Genomic DNA, 21,472 nt, shown 5'->3' with positions numbered 1-21,472 from the left:
TCCACTTTTTGATGAGACACATCAAAAACTGAGCTGATAAGTTCGGCCTATTATTGTAGCATCTCAAGCTGCATTTAATCTGGCACACTGCTTACATCAGAAACCGCAACAGCACTACGGTGACCACATGTTTAAAGGGGCCCTGAAACAATTCTTCAAGTAACCATGAAATGAATTAACTGGAAGAGCTCATTGCCTCACGAATTTAACATCGCAAAAATTTTAAGAATCCGTCTTGTACAAGCAGAGTTGCGAAGATTTGTCGCACGCTGCCAACCCATTCTCTCTCCTCTCGTCCCAACAAAAGCGCTGGACGCTAAGCAGGGGGATGAAAGAGGCAAAGAAGTACGTCACGTGCGCATCGTGACCCTGAGGACTTTTTTTTTCTTTGAATGCGCAGCTTTTACATGTGATTGCGCGAGCACATGCGGACAAGTCGCGGCCTCTCGCGACGATCTCTGTAACGACTGAGCGTGCCATGTTCAATTCGGCCAATCACTGATAGATGTGCTTGCTACATGCAATTTTCGAGTATCTTATGTCATTTGTCGAGAGAAGAGAAAGCAATTTTTAGCCGACTTTGATAACTTAGTGTGAATTCCTGACCGCATGTTGCGCTATAATATTTGGCTTGTGTGTTGTCGGGAGCCTGTACTACCGATCGGCAGTGTTTTCTGACCATGCTCAAAAATTTTTTGTTTTAAGTCTTTTTTACAAACATTTTAGTGTTGGGTTAATGCTTGCCTAAAGCAGAGAGCTAAGGAACCCTCCAATTTGATGTTATCTTCACTGTGTACATAGGAGTGTTGTAAACTGCTTGTTAGTATTTGACATGCGAAGCACATGAACGTCAAATAAAGTTTCTCTGAACGACATATGAGGCACGTCTTTTTATTCCTTTACATCAAAGAAATAAGTCATAAAATATTAAAAGTTCCACCAAAACACACCTAATTTGCTGGAATCTGGAACACAGCTCATCAGAAACAAGTGTGCTGGTGAACAGACCAAGGTCCAATCAGGAACAGAGGTATCCTATAGATATAAAATATGACCCGCGTGTCTAAGAGTACATTTGCCAAACAATCTGGGCCTGGTTATATCACAAAGGTTGTCCGTGTCGGCTCACGCTCAGTGGTACCTCCCCAGCAGCTCTCGGCCAATAATTAGTCGTTGGATCTGGGATGTCCCCTCATAAATCTGCAAGGAAAAAAAGGCATATTCACAGACTCTGAAAAGAAGCAAAAACCATATATGTCCATATAAAAAAACCTACAAGGTTACGAAGCAAATTAAGTTGTCATACACCCCATATACCTACAAGAAGTGACATTCGGCAGTTAAGGCCTTGTATTTTTTTTTAATGACAGTTTGTTCGGCAGAACTGCTACACATCTAAAATTATTGACACTTGAGAGATGGTATCGCCAATAGTGGCTTACTAAAAAAGCAATGTTGAAGCATCAATGAAAACTAAGCATGTATTTTTTTATTGTACACAGTATTATCCCCATTCAAGATAAGTGAAAAGCTGAAATAAGCACCCTTTGAGTTTCTTGCTACAACACTAAAACTGAACATGATCACTTCGGCCACTGAATGCTGAATCTTGAGCCCAGAAGCAAAATGGCGCCAGTCAATTCAAAGCCATTTCTAGGCTGAACTGAATTTTGCAGGGTTCAACTTGGGAATAACCTGTTGGTAGTTCAAAGCTATGCATAAAATATATAATATATTACAATCAGATACTATTTAAATATTTTTCCAAGTACTATACTGCACTGAACAAGCTATTCCATTGAGAGTATGCATTTTATAGCCTAATAGGTTCTGGGAACGCATTACGTAAGTGATGAAATCGGACATGGCATCTCGTAAATAGCATTGACCCTTGAGGCATTAGAAGTTAACGGAATTTGCTATGCTTAGCAGCATGAACATTACAAACTATAAAGAAAATACGGGATACCTGGTGTCTTTCTGCCCCACAACAATAACTGTCATCTGGTCTGCTTGCATTTCCTTTCTCAAAAAGTGCACACTCGTTACTTTTTTTTACCGAGAATGCTATTACAGTGTAGACAACTTATAACGTAACCGCTTATAGCGCAGAACGGCTTACAATGCGGTCTTTTTTTACTCCCGTTTACCCTCTCATAGAACCCCATGTATACGCATACAGTCGACGACCGATATTTCGGACGCCTAATTTTTCGGATATGCTCGATAATTCAGACATTTACTCGGCACCAGGACATACCCTATAAATTCAATGTATTCTGCAGCTTGAAATTTCGGACACTTAAGGACGGGCTGTTCGATATTTCCGACTTTCCAACATGCTCGATAATTCGGACATTTACTTGGCACCAGGACATACCCTATAAATTCAGACATACCCTATAAATTCAATGTATTTTGCAGCTTGAAATTTCAGACACTTAAGGACGGGCTGTTCGATATTTCCGACTTTCCAACATGCTCGATAATTCGGACATTTACTTGGCACCAGGACATACCCTATAAATTCAATGTATTTTCCAGCTTGAAATTTCGGACACTTTCTTGTGTGCTGTGACCGTTGGATGGACAGGACCGAATCGACTGACTGTTCGCCTCTGCGTGTGCCATGTGTGTTGCCTAGCTACAAGCGCTGATTCAGAATGAATAAGGGATCGCCTATGTCGTCGGCCTCGAGAGCTCCGATGAAGCGCGGAAAGTATGTCACCATGTCGATGGCCAAAAAAGCTGCCATCAATCAAGCTCGTTGACAGTGGCCGATTGTGGGCAGACGTTGCGAAAGAGTTCCATATTTCCAAACAGACTATTTTGAACTACATCAAAAATAAACAGAAGATTTTGGAGGCAGCGGAAAAGTCTACTGGATGTCATCAGAAGGATGCCAGCCAAGGCACCTACCCTAAGCTCGAGGAGGCCCTTCTCGTTTGGCTGAAGTTGATAGTGGTCAGCAAGGTACCCGTCTCCGGGAGCCTCCTCAAACAGAAAGCTGAGACGATGGCGCTTCAAATGAGCATTGAAGGATTTAAGTTCAGTGATGGCTGGCTAAGAAACTTCAAGAAGCACTTTGATCTCAGTTTTAAAAAACTGTGCAGCGAAAGTGCCGCTGTTGACCTCAGCGTCATTGCAAATTACCGCTCTCAAAAGCTGCCGTCCCTTTTACAAGAGTACTCGCCAGATGATACTTTCAACTGTGACGAGACCGGGCTTTTTTTCAAGATGATGCCAGAAAAGACACTTGCCTTTGCTGGCGACCCTTACCATGGTGGCAAACACTCTAAGGAGCGAGTTACTGTACTGATCGGTAGCAACATGTCGGGCACAGAAAAACTGCCGATGCTCGTCATCGGCAAGTCGAAAGCTCCGAGGTGCTTCAAAGGCGTAAAGTCCCTGCCTGTTTTGTACGAGGCCAACAAAAAGACCTGGGTAACTCATCAGCTTTTTGAAAGCTATGTGAGAAGACTGGACCGCAAATTTGATTTACAAGGCCGCAAAATATTGTTGTTTGTCGACAACTGCGCTGCCCACGGGCACATTACCCATTCGAAGGCTGTGCGCATCGAGTTCTTGCCACCGAACACGACAAGTGTCCTACAAACGATGGACCAGGGTGTCATACGCACTCTCAAAGTGAACTATCGATCACACTTACTTTCGTGTGCGGTGGTGTGCCTCGACAGCGGAAAAGCGTACTCGGTCGATTTGCTTGGGGCACTTAGCATGCTCGCCGATGCGTGGAAGTCGATGGCATCGACAACGCTGCGCAACTGTTTCCGCCACGTGGGATTTGTGTTGAATGGCGAGTCGGCCGCCTTGGACGAGGACAGCTTCGTCGACCATGTGTTGGGAAGCGAGCAGCTTATCGACGACCTTCGCACTACGGGCGTCAATATTCCATCAGATGTCTCGTTTTCCGAATTTGCGTGTGTGGACAACGATTTGGAACTGTGCGCTGGCCTCACGGATGAGGAAATCATTCGGCAAGTGCTTGCACCATTTATTTATTTATTTATTATTTATTCATGATACCTTACAGGGCCCGATAGGGCATTGAGTAAGGGGAGCAAGTACGAAACAAAAAATATCAGAGATAAATGCACTAATAAATACAGGGAAACAAAATTGAAAAAAAGGAAAAAAAAAAAGGGTACAGTGCAGTTAAGGAACTTTTTTCCCTCCTCCCTTTCGTTTTCCTTCCCTTTTCCCTTTCCTTTTTTTTACACATGGCAAAAAACAGCAAAAAAAACAAATATATATACATATATATGTATATATATATACACACACATACATATGTACAGTGCAAAGCATTTTCAAACAGAGGAACAGCATTTCTTATTCCATGAAACAATTTTTCGCCAATCACACACACTCGCAAAGGAAAGAATGGCGGAAGAATTCGCGAAATAAAAAGTAATGGTGACGACATGATACTATTTCAAGAAATGCTTACGCAATTGGTCAAGAAATGCTTGATGGTTACTGATAGATGCGTTACTGTCGGGAAGATCATTCCATAGAACAATGGCTCGGGGAAGTGCTGATAAATTGAAAGTGTTAGTTCGTCCACTGATGCGTTTAATGCTATATTGATTATGCAAGCGGCGTGATATGCGTGAAGGCGCTTCCAGTGGTAAGGGAGATGGCCTGATGCTATAGCGATATTTATGGAATAAAGATAAAAGAGAAATGGAAGGACGTACAATTAATGGCACAAGCGGTATGTCATGTTTGATCTGCGTTATGCTGGAATGTGGGCTGTAGTTGGAAGTAATGAAACGAGCGGCTCTGTTTTGTACAGACTCAAGCTTGTTAGTCAGGTAGATTTGATGAGGAGACCACACTGGTGAAGCATATTCTAATTGCGGACGAACGATGGTTTCATAGATGAGTTGTCTTAGACTGCTTGGTGAGTTCCACAAGTTCCGGCGCAGGTATCCAAGTGACCTGGATGCCTTGGCAGTAATGGTGTTAATATGCATGTCCCATGAAAGATTGTGCTTGAGATGGACGCCTAAATATTTATACGATGATGCCTGGGATACTAATGTGCTATCTATGAGGTATGAAAAATCGGAATTGATGCGCTTGCGGCTGAAAGTGATAACCTTGCATTTAGTAGAGTTAAGACTCATCTGCCATTTGTCACACCACTTTGCAATTAATATGAGATCATTTTGAAGTACGAGGTGATCTTCGGTGGATTTAATTGAGCGGTAAATGATGCAGTCGTCAGCGAAAAGACGCAGGTTAGAAGATATGCCTGTGGGTAAATCGTTGATGTATATTAGGAACAGTAAAGGACCAAGGACACTGCCCTGGGGCACACCTGATGTTACGTCACAGAGAGATGAGGTAAAACTGTTAGCTGAAGTAAACTGCTGACGGAAAGAAAGAAAGTTGCGAAGCCATGATAATGTTAAAGAATCCAGACAGAGAGCTGATAATTTCGAGAATAAACGCGAGTGTGCCACACAGTCAAATGCTTTGGCAAAATCTAAAAAAATACAATCCGTTTGAAGATTAGCGTCAATGTTAGAGTGCAAGTCAGTTGTGAATTCTAGCAGCTGCGTGTCACATGAACACGACAAGTGTCCTACAAACGATGGACAAACGAAGTCTACAAACGAAGTCTGAGAGTGATGATGACGACGACGACTTACCTGCAACAGCACAGCCGATGCGAGCCGAGCTGATGCAAGCGATCGCAACCCTTTCGTCAGCGTACAGCAACACGGCAACTCTAGCCAACATGCGGGCGGACAAACTTGCACGGAAGCGAAGCATGGTCCAGAAGAGGATCGACCACTTTTTCCACCCTCCATCTCAATAGTAACCAATAAAATGAGCATTTTCGGAGCACATTTGCTTTTTTAGACTGCCCGATTTTTCGGACATTTTCACGGTCCCTTGAGGGTCCAAAAGATCGGTCGTCGACTGTACAGCTAATTGTGCAGTCCCCCAAGATGAAAGACCGGTTATAATGTGAATGCCGAAAATTGTTTGCGGCAAATGCGGCAGCGAGTGTGCTTCTGAGAGGAGGCGCACTGGGTGCGCCATTGGGGAGCGAACGACGAGGTCGTTACGAAGGAGGGGACACGGAGTGAACGAACGAAAGGCGGAGGGAAGAAAATTAAAAAAAAAAAAAGACTGCGAGACACTGCACGGGCTCAACAAGTAAGGGCCGGTTCCGCTAGCGGCAAGCCTACCGTAACGGTGCAGTGCCGTAGACCGGCGGCCAGTGCCATCCGCAAGAGAGCTGTTCGAATTGCACGGCAAGCTCCTCAGACAAACATGGCTGCCCTTTCAAATGCAGTTGTTGCCCGTCTCGAATCCATCAAGCTGCCACCGTGCACTCTGAAGCTTGTAAGCTCCGAACTGATGCTTCTATTTGCTTTAGACTCGTGTCCTTTAGCTTCGACAACACAGTACTCGAATTGATTCGGCACCATTTTGATAACCATACTCAAATAATTGATGTTCTAGGCCTAAGCGAGCCTTCCCGAATATCGGAGAGCATACATTATACGTTCTTTTGTCGTTGCTAATGTTGGATAGCTGGCACCACTTGTCCAAACGCCTGCTTTGCGAATGTCATTTTGAATTGCTGTGTGCTTTTTAAATAGCAGACAGGCTAAAACACTATATTCAGTGCTGAAACGTAGGCTGAAAACAACACGTACGACATAGCGTGAAGACCGCAGAGCAAGAAGCAAGCAGCTCGAAGTGTCCTGCGGCAGACGTAGACGATAAAGAGAGGCGAAAGGAGACGACGCGGCTCAGCCATGTCGTTCCTCCGTTGCTGATTGGCTAAACCACTCTCTGGCAAACGGCAAACAGCACAAAAATGGATCTCAGACCAAATTTTCGAATCTCGAAGAACGGCAGAAGTGCGCGAAGCAAACGGCCGCACGCGGCTGCCTGAGAACGTCAAACGTCAAAAGGCGAGGCATGCTTGCCGCAAGCGTGAACCGGCCCTAAGAGAGGAGGACGGTTGCCTCAGAGACCGATAAGCCTTTGCACGGGCGCCGACGCGGCTACAGCGTACTACGTCGCTAGCGTGGCTTTGGCCGCGTGCTGCTCAGCATGGCACGTGCAATCCTTATAAACTGCATGCGGTTAACAGTTTCCAGTCGGGAAAGACGTCGCCGTTATCGAGCTTGCCATAAATATCGAATTTGCTTCCTTGTCCATAAATTGAAAACCTTTTATGGTTTTATGACCCACGCTTGCACTTTTGCTGCCAACACGCTGTCGTACGTAAGCTTGGGGAGTTGTCATTGTTGCTGATCTGCCAGCCACGAATAGATCACACTGTTCTTGGTGCACTGCTAGTGTGATCTTTTTGACGCCGAATCTTTATGTTTTGGACAAACTTTTTGCGACAACATACCAAACAGCAAGTTAGGCCTAATCGGCATGGGTTGTGCTTAGATCGGTAGCAGTAACGTGAATCTAAAACGAAACTCTTTGCGGTAGCCGCACTTGATGAGAAGGGATACAAATCGTTATTGAAAATGCGGGCAGCACCTGTAGCACTCAAATAGTGGTTCACAATTCGATTGTGATGTCTTAAATTGGGTGTGCACCCATAAAATCTAATGGTTAGCGTATTTCAACGCGTCAAATTCTGGACGTAATTCGATATAGCTTCTATGTAATGCACATAATCGAGGTTGTCTAGCAGTCGGCGAGTTTCCGCGATAGTGCTTTCATTTGTTAGAGACCGCCGCCCCCCCTTCCCCCCCCGCCCCTTGCATTCATTTCTTTGGCAACGCGTGTCTTTGAAAGTTTTAGGCCCACGGCAGGCCCAACGAGTCTTGGTGGCTTTCAGCTGCCATCACCAGCAGCGAACACAAAACTAGTAGACTCCGAAGGGCCTATCGGCGGTCCTGTTGTCATTGTTTAGCGCATGATCTATCACTTTGAACTTGAAAGCAGCTGTGTAGCTTCAGTATCACCCCACAACGTGACAAGATTACCGACACAACATACAAAACACGCCGCAATGCCCACTTGCCACTTTGGCTTGGCTTGAACTGGATTGCATCTCTGTGCAATAATAGTACGCTTGATGCTTAGTAGATGGCGCCAGATAGTGCACGCTATCATCATCAGTGGCTGGAACGAGCAGACGACATTATTGCGGCAGTTTTCAGGGGTGCGATAATTACTTGAGGAAAAAAAGAAATCGTATTCTTGTTGGGGAATGTGGGGGGTGCGAGAATTATGCGAGTGTGAGGATTACGCGAGTAAATACAGTAAATAAATAAATAAAAATACTTTCAGTTGTGTCTGCCTCTTTCATCATGCAGTGTCTTTTATGCTCCAAGCCTCCTAGCAGTGTTTGGTTTCTCTTCATGCATATATATTCTTGCTTTTTCAAACAGTGCATGCGCAAATCAATCACTCGTACGAGTAATTGCACTTGTGCATGAAGGATTCAAAACGTCTCCTGGGAGATTTGTGAGGCAAACCTAAACATCGTATCATGCACGCCACTCTTGCATCAGTGCTTGAGTGGAATCTTTTCGATGCCCAATCTTCATGTTGTCTTGTACAAACTTCCTTCGACAACATGCTGAACCGTAGGCTAGGCGTAATCAGCGTTGGTTGTTTTTCGGTGGCGGTGGCGGGGGATCACTAACAGTGGCTCTACTTTCCATTCGCATTCATTTTGTTAGTAACATGGGTCTATTGGTGTTAATTTTTTGAAATTTGAATGCTTCTAAGCACACGAAATCGCTTACCTGATTCTGAGACACGCGAGACTGCATGCTCAATACGTTTTGCGCTAGTGTAGCCTATCACGGAAGTTGTTTCAGCTGTAGCGCAGATATTCGCGACTTCGGCGATTTACGTTATCAGCAGTCTATGCTGGAGTCCGAAATAAAATTTTGAAAATATTGCCCCTAGAGTAGGCATACCCTAACCTTGGCGCCAGATTTTCTGGAAAAAAAAAAAGTCCACCCATTACACAAGCAAACAAGGCATTCTTTTAGTCATGGGTAGCTTGAGTATTTGTGATTAAATGCAGCAATGCCCTACTACACATCGGGCTTGTGTTTCAAATATGCCACACTGGTGGTGCAAATCATGTCCTATTAATTTTCCTATTACTAAAGTACTGCTTTGCACAATATTAATAGACTTTTAGACATTCCAAGCATTGACCTTTCACTTTCACACAGATTGTTATTTTCCTTTAGTGCCTGTTTAAGGGGGGACATGGGTCTTAGGGCTCTCTCATTTATTTTAGAACCAAATGTGACAAAAGTTGGCATGCTTACTTAATTTGTTCTCTTGATTCTAAATATGTAGTTATTTTTTCTGTAGCTTCATCAGTTAATTAAATAATCAAAATAACAATTTCTATTGCTCTTACCACAATAGAAAAATAACCACCTGTCAAAAATTCATAAATGGCATAGGGATTGACAGTAGAAAGCATAAGACATACAACATAGGAAACACTTTTTTGATTAGGTCATTATTTCTTACTTTACAGTACACTAAACTTTACAGCTCTGAATAAGGCCATTGTGTGGTCACACAAAAGACTAGTTTAAAAAACTTGCATCAAGAGAAATCAAAATCTGCTTCCTATGTTGTGTGCTCTAAACATATAGCTTCATGCTGCAAAAAAAAACATTCTGCTATCTGTAATAGTTTCTGATATATTGCAGTAATTTTCATGCAGCGTGTACAAAATTGCATTTTGAGAAAATGAAGGAAACAAGGAATTCTAACATAATTAACTGTAAAAATGTTCATATTTAGAATTACATGGCCATTGACATATAAATGAATGCTAGAAAGCCTAAGGAGTTCAACGCTGCAAGCTGATCGAAAATTGAACGAGTACTTCTCGAATTACAGCACAGAAAAGTTCATTGCATGTAACCAAATACAGAAATTTTTTTATTAGCATAAAAAAATGAAGCTGCTCATTAAAATAAGCTCCCAGCATTGTTTTTTCTGTATATTTAGCTACATTGTGCAAAAGCAATCACAGCTCTAACTGTCCTAGGTCCACTGTAACCGAACAAGCAAAAGAAAGTGGTCAAAATCTGTACTTAGAGAATAATGCTGTTAAAACTTTATTTCCCCGTTCTGAGGGAAAATATCATGGCTCACATACTTTTAGTCAGTTATTATGCAGCAGGAATGTAACAGGACTCATTGTTTGCAGGAGCGTGTCGTTTCTTCTAGTCCTGTAGCAAGTTGTCACCGTGTGCTCGTCTGCCGCGAGGCCGCTTATCAGTTCGGTGACTGTACTGATGGCGATGTGCAACAAATGTGCGTGCGTCATCCGTGATCCGTCAAATAACATGTCGATGTTTTCCGGCTTGTCCAGAATGAGTTACCCGTAAATGTCACGAGCCAAGTTTGCTCCCTCGCTCCTCAATTTCGAGGCTACAGGAGTGCCGAGGTGTTAGTTTCCTTTTCACGTAAGACTGCCGCATTTTCGAGCGGAGATCGCGACAACATTGTGAACACGTCGTTAAAAGCAGTCTACCTGTTGCCAGTAGCCTCCATTGCAGGGGCGGCGAGCCGTTCACCGCGAACAGATTGACTTTCTGTTGCTCGTCGACGCGCGGCGTACTCCACGCTGATGACCCGTCGCGCACTTCAAGGTCCTTTCGTCAGACAGGGGGAACCGCGGCATCGGAGCGTTTAGCGATAAGACTGCACTTCCGTTCCGTCACTACAAAGATTGATATCTCTTGTAGCTTCACTTCTGCTTTTTACTTGCCGTATTTTAACTGATGAGGCTGCAAAACACAGCCGTTCTCAGTAACGTTGTCGGCAACCAACGGGCTCGTACGTGAGTTAGGCCTACACCGGTGACTCGGCGACCGTTGTTGACCGCGTCGAGTTCGTTATCCTCGTTGTCCTGAGCCATGGCGGGGCTCATTCTAAAGTTCACAGCGAACGAACGATCGCCACACCCGTTTCACAAATTACTGTAGCACGGAACTTCTTTACTGTCACAGGTAGTCAGTAGCACCATGAAAAAATGGAGCATGTCCGTGCGCGTCACGATGGGGAAGCAGACGCTGGAAACGCCACTTGGCCAATCGAATGCCTAGGTTTTGTCACGTGCCCTAAGCAGCCAACAGAATCGCGCGCTAGTGCTTCTTGATAACGCGTTTTTGCTGAAAAACCCATGAGCAAGGCAAGCCAGCGGTGGCGGGAAATTGAAGATGAAGAACGACCCTTCCAAATGAGACCAAGATGAACACGATAGCTTGTGTGTAACGGCAACAGTCCAGCGCAGAAAAAGCACAATTTTAGCGTCGATTTGCGCTCACATTCATCTCACAAGGATGTTATAAATTGATGTTGCGCCAGAATTAATGACGCGAGAAGCTAGAAACTTCTCAGAGAGGTGCGAAAATAGGTACAGATTTCGAAAATGTCAGCTTCAAAAAGTCGATTTTTTCGCTATTTTGCCCTTCCAAAACCTGTGTCCCCCCTTAAGCCAGACAACAAGTTCATCTTCAAGGACTGTATATTTTACAGATTTCGGCCTACGGAAACTTTTATTGTCAATATGCAGCTGAGGACCTCCCTTTGTTTGTGCTAGTCATTGTCACAGACCTTGAGCACGCAGAAAGAGCACGACGAAAGTATCTTCAGCATGCAAATAGCGTTCCTGTGATGCGAGCATTCATAATAAGTGGCACATCACCAAGAGCACTTTGACGGAAACAAATAGAGGGCAGGAAGTGCACATGCGCACACGAAATCATCCTGCATAAACTCGTAACAAAATGTTTCCGCCGCCAGTTCGTGATTGTGACGACATCGCCTGACCTTTCTGATGGGAGGCCTTTGCCAACATGATTTCCGTCTTGTTTGTACACGCAGGAAATTTGCAGACTACTTTTGCCAGAAACAAGATAAACTTTAGATTTGGTAGTCTTAGGGGTGAAGCTCCTCTTAGTCTAACCTTGTTCTGAATCAGGCGTAACATGCAGTATCTTTCGAACAGTCTAATAGATGGCGCTGTCTTATGACCTCATCACCATTTCTCGTCTCATTTCCTAGATGGCATTGGTCTAATAGAAGTGTTCGATTTCGATTTCGATTTGTGGGGTTTAACGTCCCAAAACCACCATATGATTATGAGAGACGCCGTAGTGGAGGGCTCCGGAAATTTTGACCACCTGGGGTTCTTTAACGTGCACCCAAATCTGAGCACACGGGCCTCGACATTTCCGCCTCCATCGGAAATGCAGCCGCCGCAGCCGGGATTTGAACCCGCGACCTGCGGGTCAGCAGCCGAGTACCTTAGCCACTAGACCACCGCGGCGGGGCGTAATAGAAGTGTGTGCAATAGGATGGATGGATGCACAGACAGACAGACGGAGGAACGCTTCGCCCCACTTATCATTCACTCCATGGATATGCTGCGATTCTTTTCATACTTGCCTCAAGCAAGATGGTGGCTGCTAGGGCAAGCTAGCAATGCAAGCACTGTGAACTCACTACAGTGGCCCAGATGGCCAACTCACCTGGTAAATTTTTGCATCACGCATGAGCTTCTCGACAGGGTAATCAGAGTTGAAGCCATTGCCCCCAAAGATTTGCACTGCATCCGTGGCGCACTTGTTGGCGACATCTGAAGCAAGCGCCTTGGCAATCGACGCGTAGTAACTGTTACGGCGGCCCTGATCCGATTCAAAAGCAGCCCGCATCCAAGCCAGGCGCGACACTTCTACACCCATGGCCATCTCGGCTAGCATGAACTGCACTGCTTGGTGCTGCAAGAAAGAACACCCATCAACAATTGCAATACAGGTAGACAAAACAAAAAGGCATACCACATGCTACAAAGGAAACAACACCAAGAAGTTCATGAGTCATTCATCTCCTTTCAATTGAGACAAAAAGAACTGTGCCTAAAATTATAAACCCGATAAGAAGCTCCTCTAAAATCATCCTACAAAAGTAGACTAACCATAATTCAAGCTTACAGTTGCACAAATTTAAAATTCATGATAGTATTTTTCTCAAACATCAAATGACAAGATTAAAAGAACAGAACAAAAACCGCAGAACACAAAGAAAGGACATACAACCTAGCTTTCCTTGCACTTTTGGGTCGCCTGACCGTCTACGATGCCTTCATAAGTGCCAAGAAGATACCTTGCTGGCATAACTTTTTATAGACCTCACATTTCAGAAGCCCTAGGACACCGGTGTCTACAGACATTTCAACTGACCATGCAGATAGGCTGGCCGAAAGCCTTGCGCTCCAAGCTGTACTTGGCTGCTTCGTCGAGGCACCTTTGGGCAACACCTGTTGCACCAGCTGCAACCTGCAAATACAAATTATTCCAAGGCGAGCGATTTAAATACAAGCTTTGCACTTCATCACCTCACTTTCTTAAAACACAAACTTATCATGAGGGGTGGGCAAAAAAAAAGAGAACACTGAAATGCATTTACATTCAAAATTCGTTTTTATGGATAACTAATGCCTCTTTTAAGGAAGCACTGACAGGAAATTTTTAGGTTATCGTTTTTTTTTTTGCGTCAAATGATAGGCCAAGGCCCCAAGAGCCTAGAAAATGTACCGGTAAACGTGAGTGTGCCCTGAAAAATTAATCACAAGGTGTTTTTAAAAGCTAGTTTCGGTTTCGACTGTACCCTGACATCTCGACATGGTGCGAACAGCGCCCCCAAACGTTAGTATGTGCATGCGCAAGTTATCGTGATATATCCCCGGGCGCCTGTGGCTCAGTTGTCATCTGCTGCGCGCCGCACGTGTAGCATCTTGTGCGCCGTCAACGATGGACGAACTTTGGTCAAGCGACTCTGACGACAGTAGCGACTTCGGTAGAGAAGAGGATGCTGAGCTTGCTGACCCTGCCAACAATTTCACTTTCGACCCGCTTGCAAGCTCGTCGGAAGAAGAGGCATCAGAAAACGATAACGCCATGCCTTGTGCACCGGGAACGTCAAATGGTAAGAATTTCGTGTCTATTGGCTGATTTCGCGCAGGCATCTTCAGGTTGTCCTAAATGTCAATAGCATTTTCAGTGAAGTGGACTGAACAGAGCAAACTCCGCTAGGTCGGCGTCCAGCCTCCGCCTTGGCCGCGGCGCACGAAGTCGACCCACGCTTGTCTCAGCGCTGGATCGGACGCCAATCGGTGGAACTTGCACCTATCCCCCGTTTCACTAGTGCAAGAATTCACAGGGCAAAATATCGGTGCCATGGCGACAGATTCAGATCAAATCACTCCCTTGCCCTCTGAGGAGTGTATATTCTGTACTCACAAGGACATACGACACTCTAGACTCCGCTCGCTCGCCTCACAGGTTCGCTGAATGATAGCAACCGCACGCTGCGAGCAGACGACCGAGAAGGCGACGCGCAGCCAGGCTGCTATTTGCTTATTTTTGTTGACCGACGTCATCCCAACTTGCCGGACTGCTGCATGAAGTCACCGAAATTTGTACTGTAGCCTGCCGTCAAGCTAGTGCTGAAGTCAACAGGATGGCCAAGAAAAATTTCACTTTAAAATCAAAATAAAATATCTTATCCGCATTCGCTAAGCTTCACACTTCCTCAGAGGGATCTCTGCATACAGGAGATTTTTATGGCAGACAAACTCGCCTTCGAAAAAAAGGTGTCGGTACTCCTTTAAATTACACAGAGCTGAGAATACAGTCGACTAAGCATGTGCAAATATTCGAATGCTTCGAAAATTAGAACGAATAGTTAAGTATTCAAATTTGCTTCGATTTGAATTTCAATTCTTGAAAATTTCGAAGTATTCGCAATGAACGAATAAATAAACGTACATAAATCCCCATCTAACTGCCTGTAAGGACGGTTTCACTGCAGTGTAGGAATGCCATACCGTGAAAACACCTATAAAAAAATTAGCTTTGCCGCGAAGCCCTCCTTCAAATTTAAAGGGGCTCTGCAACACTTCTGAGCATGGTCAGAAAACGCTGTCGATAGGTAGTTGCGACTACCAAGAACACGCGAGACAAATATTTTAGCGCTGCACGTGGCCTGCTATTCACAATAAATTTTGAAAGATAAAAATTGCTCTTTTGCCTCGGGTATGACACTACAAGCTCAAAAATCCCTTGCCACTTGTCAAATCACTTGTCAAAATCAGCCAGTAGCTAAATTGAGCATGGCACGCTTGGTCGTTACTACGGCCGCCGCTTGTTCACAAATACGTGCGCGATCACACTGAAAGGCCGCGTATCCCAAGAAAAAATAAAAAAGTGCTCAAGGTGACGCATGACGTTTTTGCTTTCCCTGTGCCATCCCTCCCTGCTTAGGTTCCAGCTCTTTCGTCGGGACGAGAAGCGAAAATGAAATTGCAGCATTCAACAAATGTTTTGAACTCTGCTCGTACTGAACTCATTCCAAAAATTTTGTGGCGGTAAATGTGTGAAGAAACAAGCTCATTTATGGCTCCGTGGCTACTTGAAAAGGTGTTTCAGGGCCTCTTTAAATGAACATGTTACCCTCGAATTAAATCATCAATTTATTAAGCTTAAAAGCTTGTTATGACGACTTATATGCTCTAAGGATGATAAATTTTAAGATTTTAAGTATTTTACAGGTTATCACTGGCATCCTACTGAAACTCATATCCCGCTACTACTCCAGGTTGATTCAACTTCTTTTGAATGAAAAAAAAATTACATTTCCATAGCACCCCTATTTCAATTTTTAAAAAACCATGTGCAGGTTAGTTAGGTCATGATAAATATTCCCATTTTTTATGACGTACATCAATACATATAATTCGAATTCGATTCGAAATTATTCGAGCAAACTTGCTATTCGCTTCGAACCTAAAATTCACTATTCGTACAAGTCCACAGAGTCGACGTCTCATTTACCCGACCCTCAAGGCACTGCGAAAATATCCGGAAATCTGCGAATCAAGCAGTCCGGAAAAATGAATGCAAGTGAAAATATACTTTTTAATAGGTATTTTTCAATGAAGGAGTAGGTCACACTAAGAGTACAGAGTTCTCATTGCAATTCAGCATATGCATGGTTTAGGTGGCTCTGAAATGAGCCGAAAGAAAAAAAAGAAAAAAAAATCCAATGTTGCTGGCACTACCGCATTTGTTAACACATAGGCGTAATAAATAATTTGCTTATTGTCATTTGCCCGTCATTCCATTTGCCCGCAATGACATCTGCTTCAATTTCAATTGTCATGTCGCTGTACACCGATGACAGCATCAGTGCTCAGGTCAACTCCAAGTTCGTTCGCTATGTAGGTGCTGCCTCTTTATCTCGGTGTCAGAGTCCTTGGAATTCTCCGTAACTTTACGAACGACTTCATCATCGGTCAGTTCTACACACAGCTTAAGGTCTTCGTCAGCGTCGATGTAGCCCTCAAGGGTTATCTCGGCTGGAATCGAAACACCGGCAACGTGCAGATCATCAAAGGCAATGTCCATGTGTCGAAGTTTGTCGCACACACTGTCCACTCCGGGAGGGACGGCTGTCTCGCTGTCCAGTGTACAGCGCGCGTGGCAAAAACAGTTTTGAGGGTCTGTTGCGTAACCACCTTCCACAAGTCTGCAAGCATGCAGACGGTAGACCATAGGTCAAATAGGTCAACAGCAGAGTATTTCCTGCTCTAGGAGCACAGGCTGCGCAGCACCATACCAGACCATGCGGCCTACGCTACAGCTTTCAACGAATCGGCGTGCACTGGATTGCATCATTTTTGGTTTCAAGGGTACAGCAACTGCGGTGCAGCGGGTTGAGGGTCCGAAAATAACCAAAATGACAGCGTCGATAGTGGCATAGAGTCTGCGGTTAGCGGTAAAAAGTCAGGAAAATCAGATAGCGAAAGCTATACTATAAACGTCTGGAATTTCGGACTTTTAATACAATGACTCTATGGGGAACTTGACAGTGCCACAGATGAGTTCAGGAAATCAAGCATGTCCGGATTTTGGGCATCTGAGAAATAAGATGTCGACTGTATACTTATCCCCTGCCTGTAGCTATTAGTGAAGGGTCTTAAACTAGTGCTTGTGCAAGGTATTTGAAGCCATTTACTTGCCTAACAGAATCTCTAAACGAGGGTACCCCTGGGATATGCAGTGGATCGGTTCTTCTGACAGCACATGGAAAATCTCCCCCCCCCCCCCCATTTGGGTGACGCATGTCTATGTCTGTGTGCACTAAAAACCAGATTTTTTATTTGATATATGGGCTCCTGCGAATGCTTGTCTTAGCTACTCATTACAATTCTGAAAGAATGATGTGAAATGCCTCCTTGCACAAAATGCCCCTTGCAACGATTGACTAGCTCAGAATGACGCTGTGTTTAGTGGAGATGAGGGCCACGGCAATTGCTACCTGCTCTCTTAAATACCAACAGTTAAAAGACCCTGCAACACTTCTTGAGCATGGTCAGAAAACGCTGCAGATCGGTAGTAGAGGCTCTCGATAACGTGCGACCCAAGTATTATAGCACAGCACACAGTTTGGAGTTCACAATAAATTATTAAGTCAGCTAAAAATTGCTTTCTCTTCTGTAAGCAAATGGCGAAAAAGGCTCAAAAATCACTCCTAGAAAGCCATTTATCAGCCATTGGCTGATTTGAACATGGTGCGCTCGGTCCTTGCAGACATCGCCGCGACAGGCTGCGACTTGTCCACGCGTGCACGCGCGTTCACACTGAAAAAGTCATGCATTCGAAAAAAAAGAAAGAAAAAAGTGCTCAAGGTCACGAGGCACGCCTGACATTATTTTTGCCGCTGCCATCCCTCTCTGCTTAGCTTCCAGCGCTTTCATCGAGATGAGAGAAGAGAGAATGCAATTGCAGTATGCAACAAATCTTTTTTTTTAACTACACTCACACTGGATGGATCATTGAAATGTTTGCGCCATTGAATTCATGACGCAATAAGCTCTTCCAGTGAATTCATTTCATGCTTACTTGAAAAAGTGTTTCAGAGCCCCTTTAATACTGTAGTTGTGTTGCTGCATTTTTCAATCATGTCGACCGTGCTGCAGAATGTGCTCTCTGCTGGGTATATGGCCTCAGATCTACAACTGTGGCTTTGTCGCTTGTGTCAGGTGTCTAGAGAAGCAGCATTGCTCTGTGGCGTTTGTGTTCTACGTAGGCAACTGAGTTCATGTTTCTGTAGAGTGGATTTGCCACGATTTTGATCTTGACTTGGTTAGGAACGCCTTACAAGTGAATATTTTGAGGCTAGAAGGTCATTTTGGCACATAGAGGCGCAACCTCAACAAATTGCACATTTTTGGTGCAAAGGTCGCAAATTGGAGCAAGTGGCACAACTATTACACCGCTTGCTATATAATATACCATAAATATGATGTGAAAAGCAGCGTAATGCGAGCACAGAAACCACCATTGAGCACTGGTGCTACTTACTCTGTGGGCTGTTTTTTTTTTTTTTTGAGTCCAGCACATGCATTAAACGCAGTCAAGCAGAGACATGCACAGCTCTGCATAGAACAATATGCCTTGCAAATCCCATTCAAAAGTTGCCAATAGTGTGTGAGGAGAAAAGTTCACAACCACTGCTGTGATCGGGGCTAAGCACAAGAGCTTGCCCAACCAGAGCCACAATCTATTCTCTTGTTGCAAAAAACATTCATGCAGACAAAACAGCACTATATTTGACAAATGTAGTTAAACAAAATGCACTTGAGGGGTAGTGCATGCCAACGCAGATAAATGAGAAAGGTGTATGCATCGAAAAATTGAGGTATACTTCGATAGGCTTGTGCGAAGAGTAAATTTCATGCTCGAAAAGAATAGAGATTTTGGTTGAATAATTTCAAATAGAGTTCAAATAGTATATATCACATGTTATAAAAGAAGACGGACATACCTGCACAATATCAATATTACTTTTTAATTGAGACAAGCACTGTACAAGTGCCCCCCCCTTTTTTTGTTCAAAGCAAGTGGAAACATCTTTGAATAGTGGCAGGATATGACTTTTGATAGAATGCAAGCAATAACCTGTAAAATGTATTATTTAACATTTACTATACTTAAAGCCTATAAGCTGGTATAACAAGCATTAAAACATAAAAAATGATAAATCGATGTGAGGGTGATATGTTCATTTAACCTTGAAGTGAAGTTTTGCGGTAGTGTAGATTTCGAATTAGACGTTTTCACAGCTTAGCTCCCCTGTAATGCAGTGAAACCATGCTTACGGGGATCACATGCGGACTAATATACACCTATTCATTAGGCTCGAATACTTCGAAATTTTCACTAATTTAAATTCGAATCAAAGCCAATTCAAATACTGTGATATCCATTCATATATTTGCACAAACCTACCCTTTCTAAATGCCAAAGAGTGTTCGGTGATACCTGCGGCCATTCAACCGACTATGCATTGTCTCTTTTTCCCCTTTGTTTTTGTTTTTTAGGGGGGGGGGCACGAAGAAAAAAGTATTCGAGAAAGGGAAACTCTCAGGCTGCACCAGTGGGTGAGGGCAACATAATGTTGTTTACACCAACGCTCGGCAAGTGATGCTTTCGGTGTGTTGCCATTTTTTACATGCGCTTCTATGGACGCGACGCATAAAAATCGTGATAGCGCCTCGTACACTGCGAAATGTTTCAGATTTTTGTGTGTAACATGATTAACGCGATGTGACAGATATTTCAGCGGCAGTTACTAATTGACACTTCAGAACTACAGACCACAAAGCACTTGAAATGAGCTGCTAGTAATCGCCTAGAAGCAGACGACGTCAGCCCCATGCACGCACCTCTCACTCCTCGCTCACACGTTGTGGGCGAGCATGCAAGGGTGGCCTTGGGAGGGAAAGTTCCCCACAAGCTGTTGCGAATCCCTTCCCAATATGCAGGCTTTCTGTCTTTTTAGTGCTCTCCATGAAGGAAGGAAACAACTTGGTGGTGCTCTCAGTGGTTTCAGTGCATTGCGCTTGCGCGCTGACTGATTGCACGCGCTTTTCATGCCGCGACAAAGGAGAATGCTTTGCAGCATTCGAGCACAATGCATCTTCAAGATGGGGCAGAAATGTGTTGTGCCGAAATGCAACAGTAAATACACATCCTGAAAGGAAAAAGTAGTTACCTTCAATGTTCCTTGTGACCCGGTGACGCTGAAAATGTGGGCTAGCGCCATACCTAAGAAAGATCGCCAGCTGACGCCTCGTGACTACGTTTGTGAGAAGCACTTCTCGGATGGTAACTCTGCCATGCCAGTTACATGACATTTAGACATGTTACATGGCACTACATGACACATATAGTTCTTTTTTATGAAGCAGCTTCCAGCAGTGTTGTAGCTCTGTAGTCGAGCAGCTGCATACAATGAAAAATGTTATGGGTGCTACAGTCGAGCCCACTTATAACGAACCTGAGCGCGACGCGGCATCCGTTCGCTGTATTCCGAAGTTCGTAGTAAATGAAACACAGCTTTAAAAAAGTTGTGAGTGAAAACACAAACTTTCTTGCCCCAAAAAGTCCGTGATGCATGTGCTTCGAACAGCAGAAGCGATAAGGGCGGTCTTGAGTTCATTTAAAACGGCAGGATGCTCATTCACCGTGGCCCGTGGCATAAGCTGCATGAGGCACTGGCTCCAAAGTTTCGTCGTTCTCGCAATCAGATTCTTCCAAATCGCTCTCGCCACGTACTTCATTCACAATGCCCCAATCTGTGCACGGTTCCCCATTGTTGGCATCATCATCGGCCGTAATTAAACCATCACAACAGATGTCCCACCCACACTCTTAGGTCGGAGTCGACGACGCGCTGCCACAAATCCCCGCCGCAGTTCCGAAGCTTCAGGCTAGGCATTGGGCCCGACGTAGACGAAGTCGGCCTCACGAAAACCGTTTCGTGCGCATGTAGCCGTCACCGCCGCCCATGAAATATTCACCATCTCTACAGCTGAATACCGGGACGCCCGAAGCGGCAAGTTGGCTGCCAGGTGGTCAACAGCTACGAGCAAGCGCTCCGCAACGCAGCACCTAACGCGCGGATTACGCTCAAGCCAAGCGGTCACACTTTCGACGTTTTGTTGAGCGACAGGAAAAAGTGTGCTAGTCCTCTCGTCGGCCATCATGACTACACACGCACAACAAGAGCGAGCAAGACGCGCACACGCGACACACGTGCCAGAATTCGTGGAACGGCTCTGGGCCTGTTTCCAGTCAGAAAATGAAACTAATTCGAGCCAGCGTGGCGGGCGTCGCGGAGCGGTGGAGACGGGCGAAGGGGTTGTGATCAAGACAGGAGAGCATACTTGCGAGAGAAGGGCAAAGAGTTGCGATAAAGAGAGGTGAGGATGCGGCGGGAAGGTAACTTTGAAAACAAAACACACGGGAAGGAGGCAGGTTGGGTAGCTTGCTTGAAAGGTCCGCGAAACTCGCACGTAGAAAAACTTGGAAAGAGTGCCTGCGCTCAGAAGTCAAAG

General features: G+C 44.7%; 1 protein-coding gene across 5 annotated transcripts in view; it reads right to left on the bottom strand.

Moving 5' to 3' along the window:
• Window positions 1-875: 875 nt before the first annotated feature.
• Mcad (Medium-chain acyl-CoA dehydrogenase) overlaps window positions 876-21,472 on the bottom strand; it is a 132,399-nt gene continuing 111,802 nt past the window's right edge. For all 5 annotated transcript variants that reach the window (XM_037413070.2, XM_037413069.2, XM_075880786.1 and 2 more), the window contains 3 exons: window positions 13,251-13,346; window positions 12,540-12,788; window positions 876-1,200 (listed from right to left, as the gene is read on the bottom strand). In XM_037413070.2, the coding sequence (XP_037268967.1) occupies window positions 1,132-1,200; window positions 12,540-12,788; window positions 13,251-13,346 (414 nt within the window). In that variant the 3' untranslated portion in view covers window positions 876-1,131. The remainder of the gene's footprint in view (window positions 1,201-12,539; window positions 12,789-13,250; window positions 13,347-21,472) is intronic.

Source organism: Rhipicephalus microplus, chromosome X (genome assembly GCF_043290135.1).
Source record: "Rhipicephalus microplus isolate Deutch F79 chromosome X, USDA_Rmic, whole genome shotgun sequence".
Classification (NCBI taxonomy): domain Eukaryota; kingdom Metazoa; phylum Arthropoda; class Arachnida; order Ixodida; family Ixodidae; genus Rhipicephalus; species Rhipicephalus microplus.
Note: the sequence above shows the minus strand (reverse complement) of the source record. Positions and strands in the feature narration are given on the sequence as shown.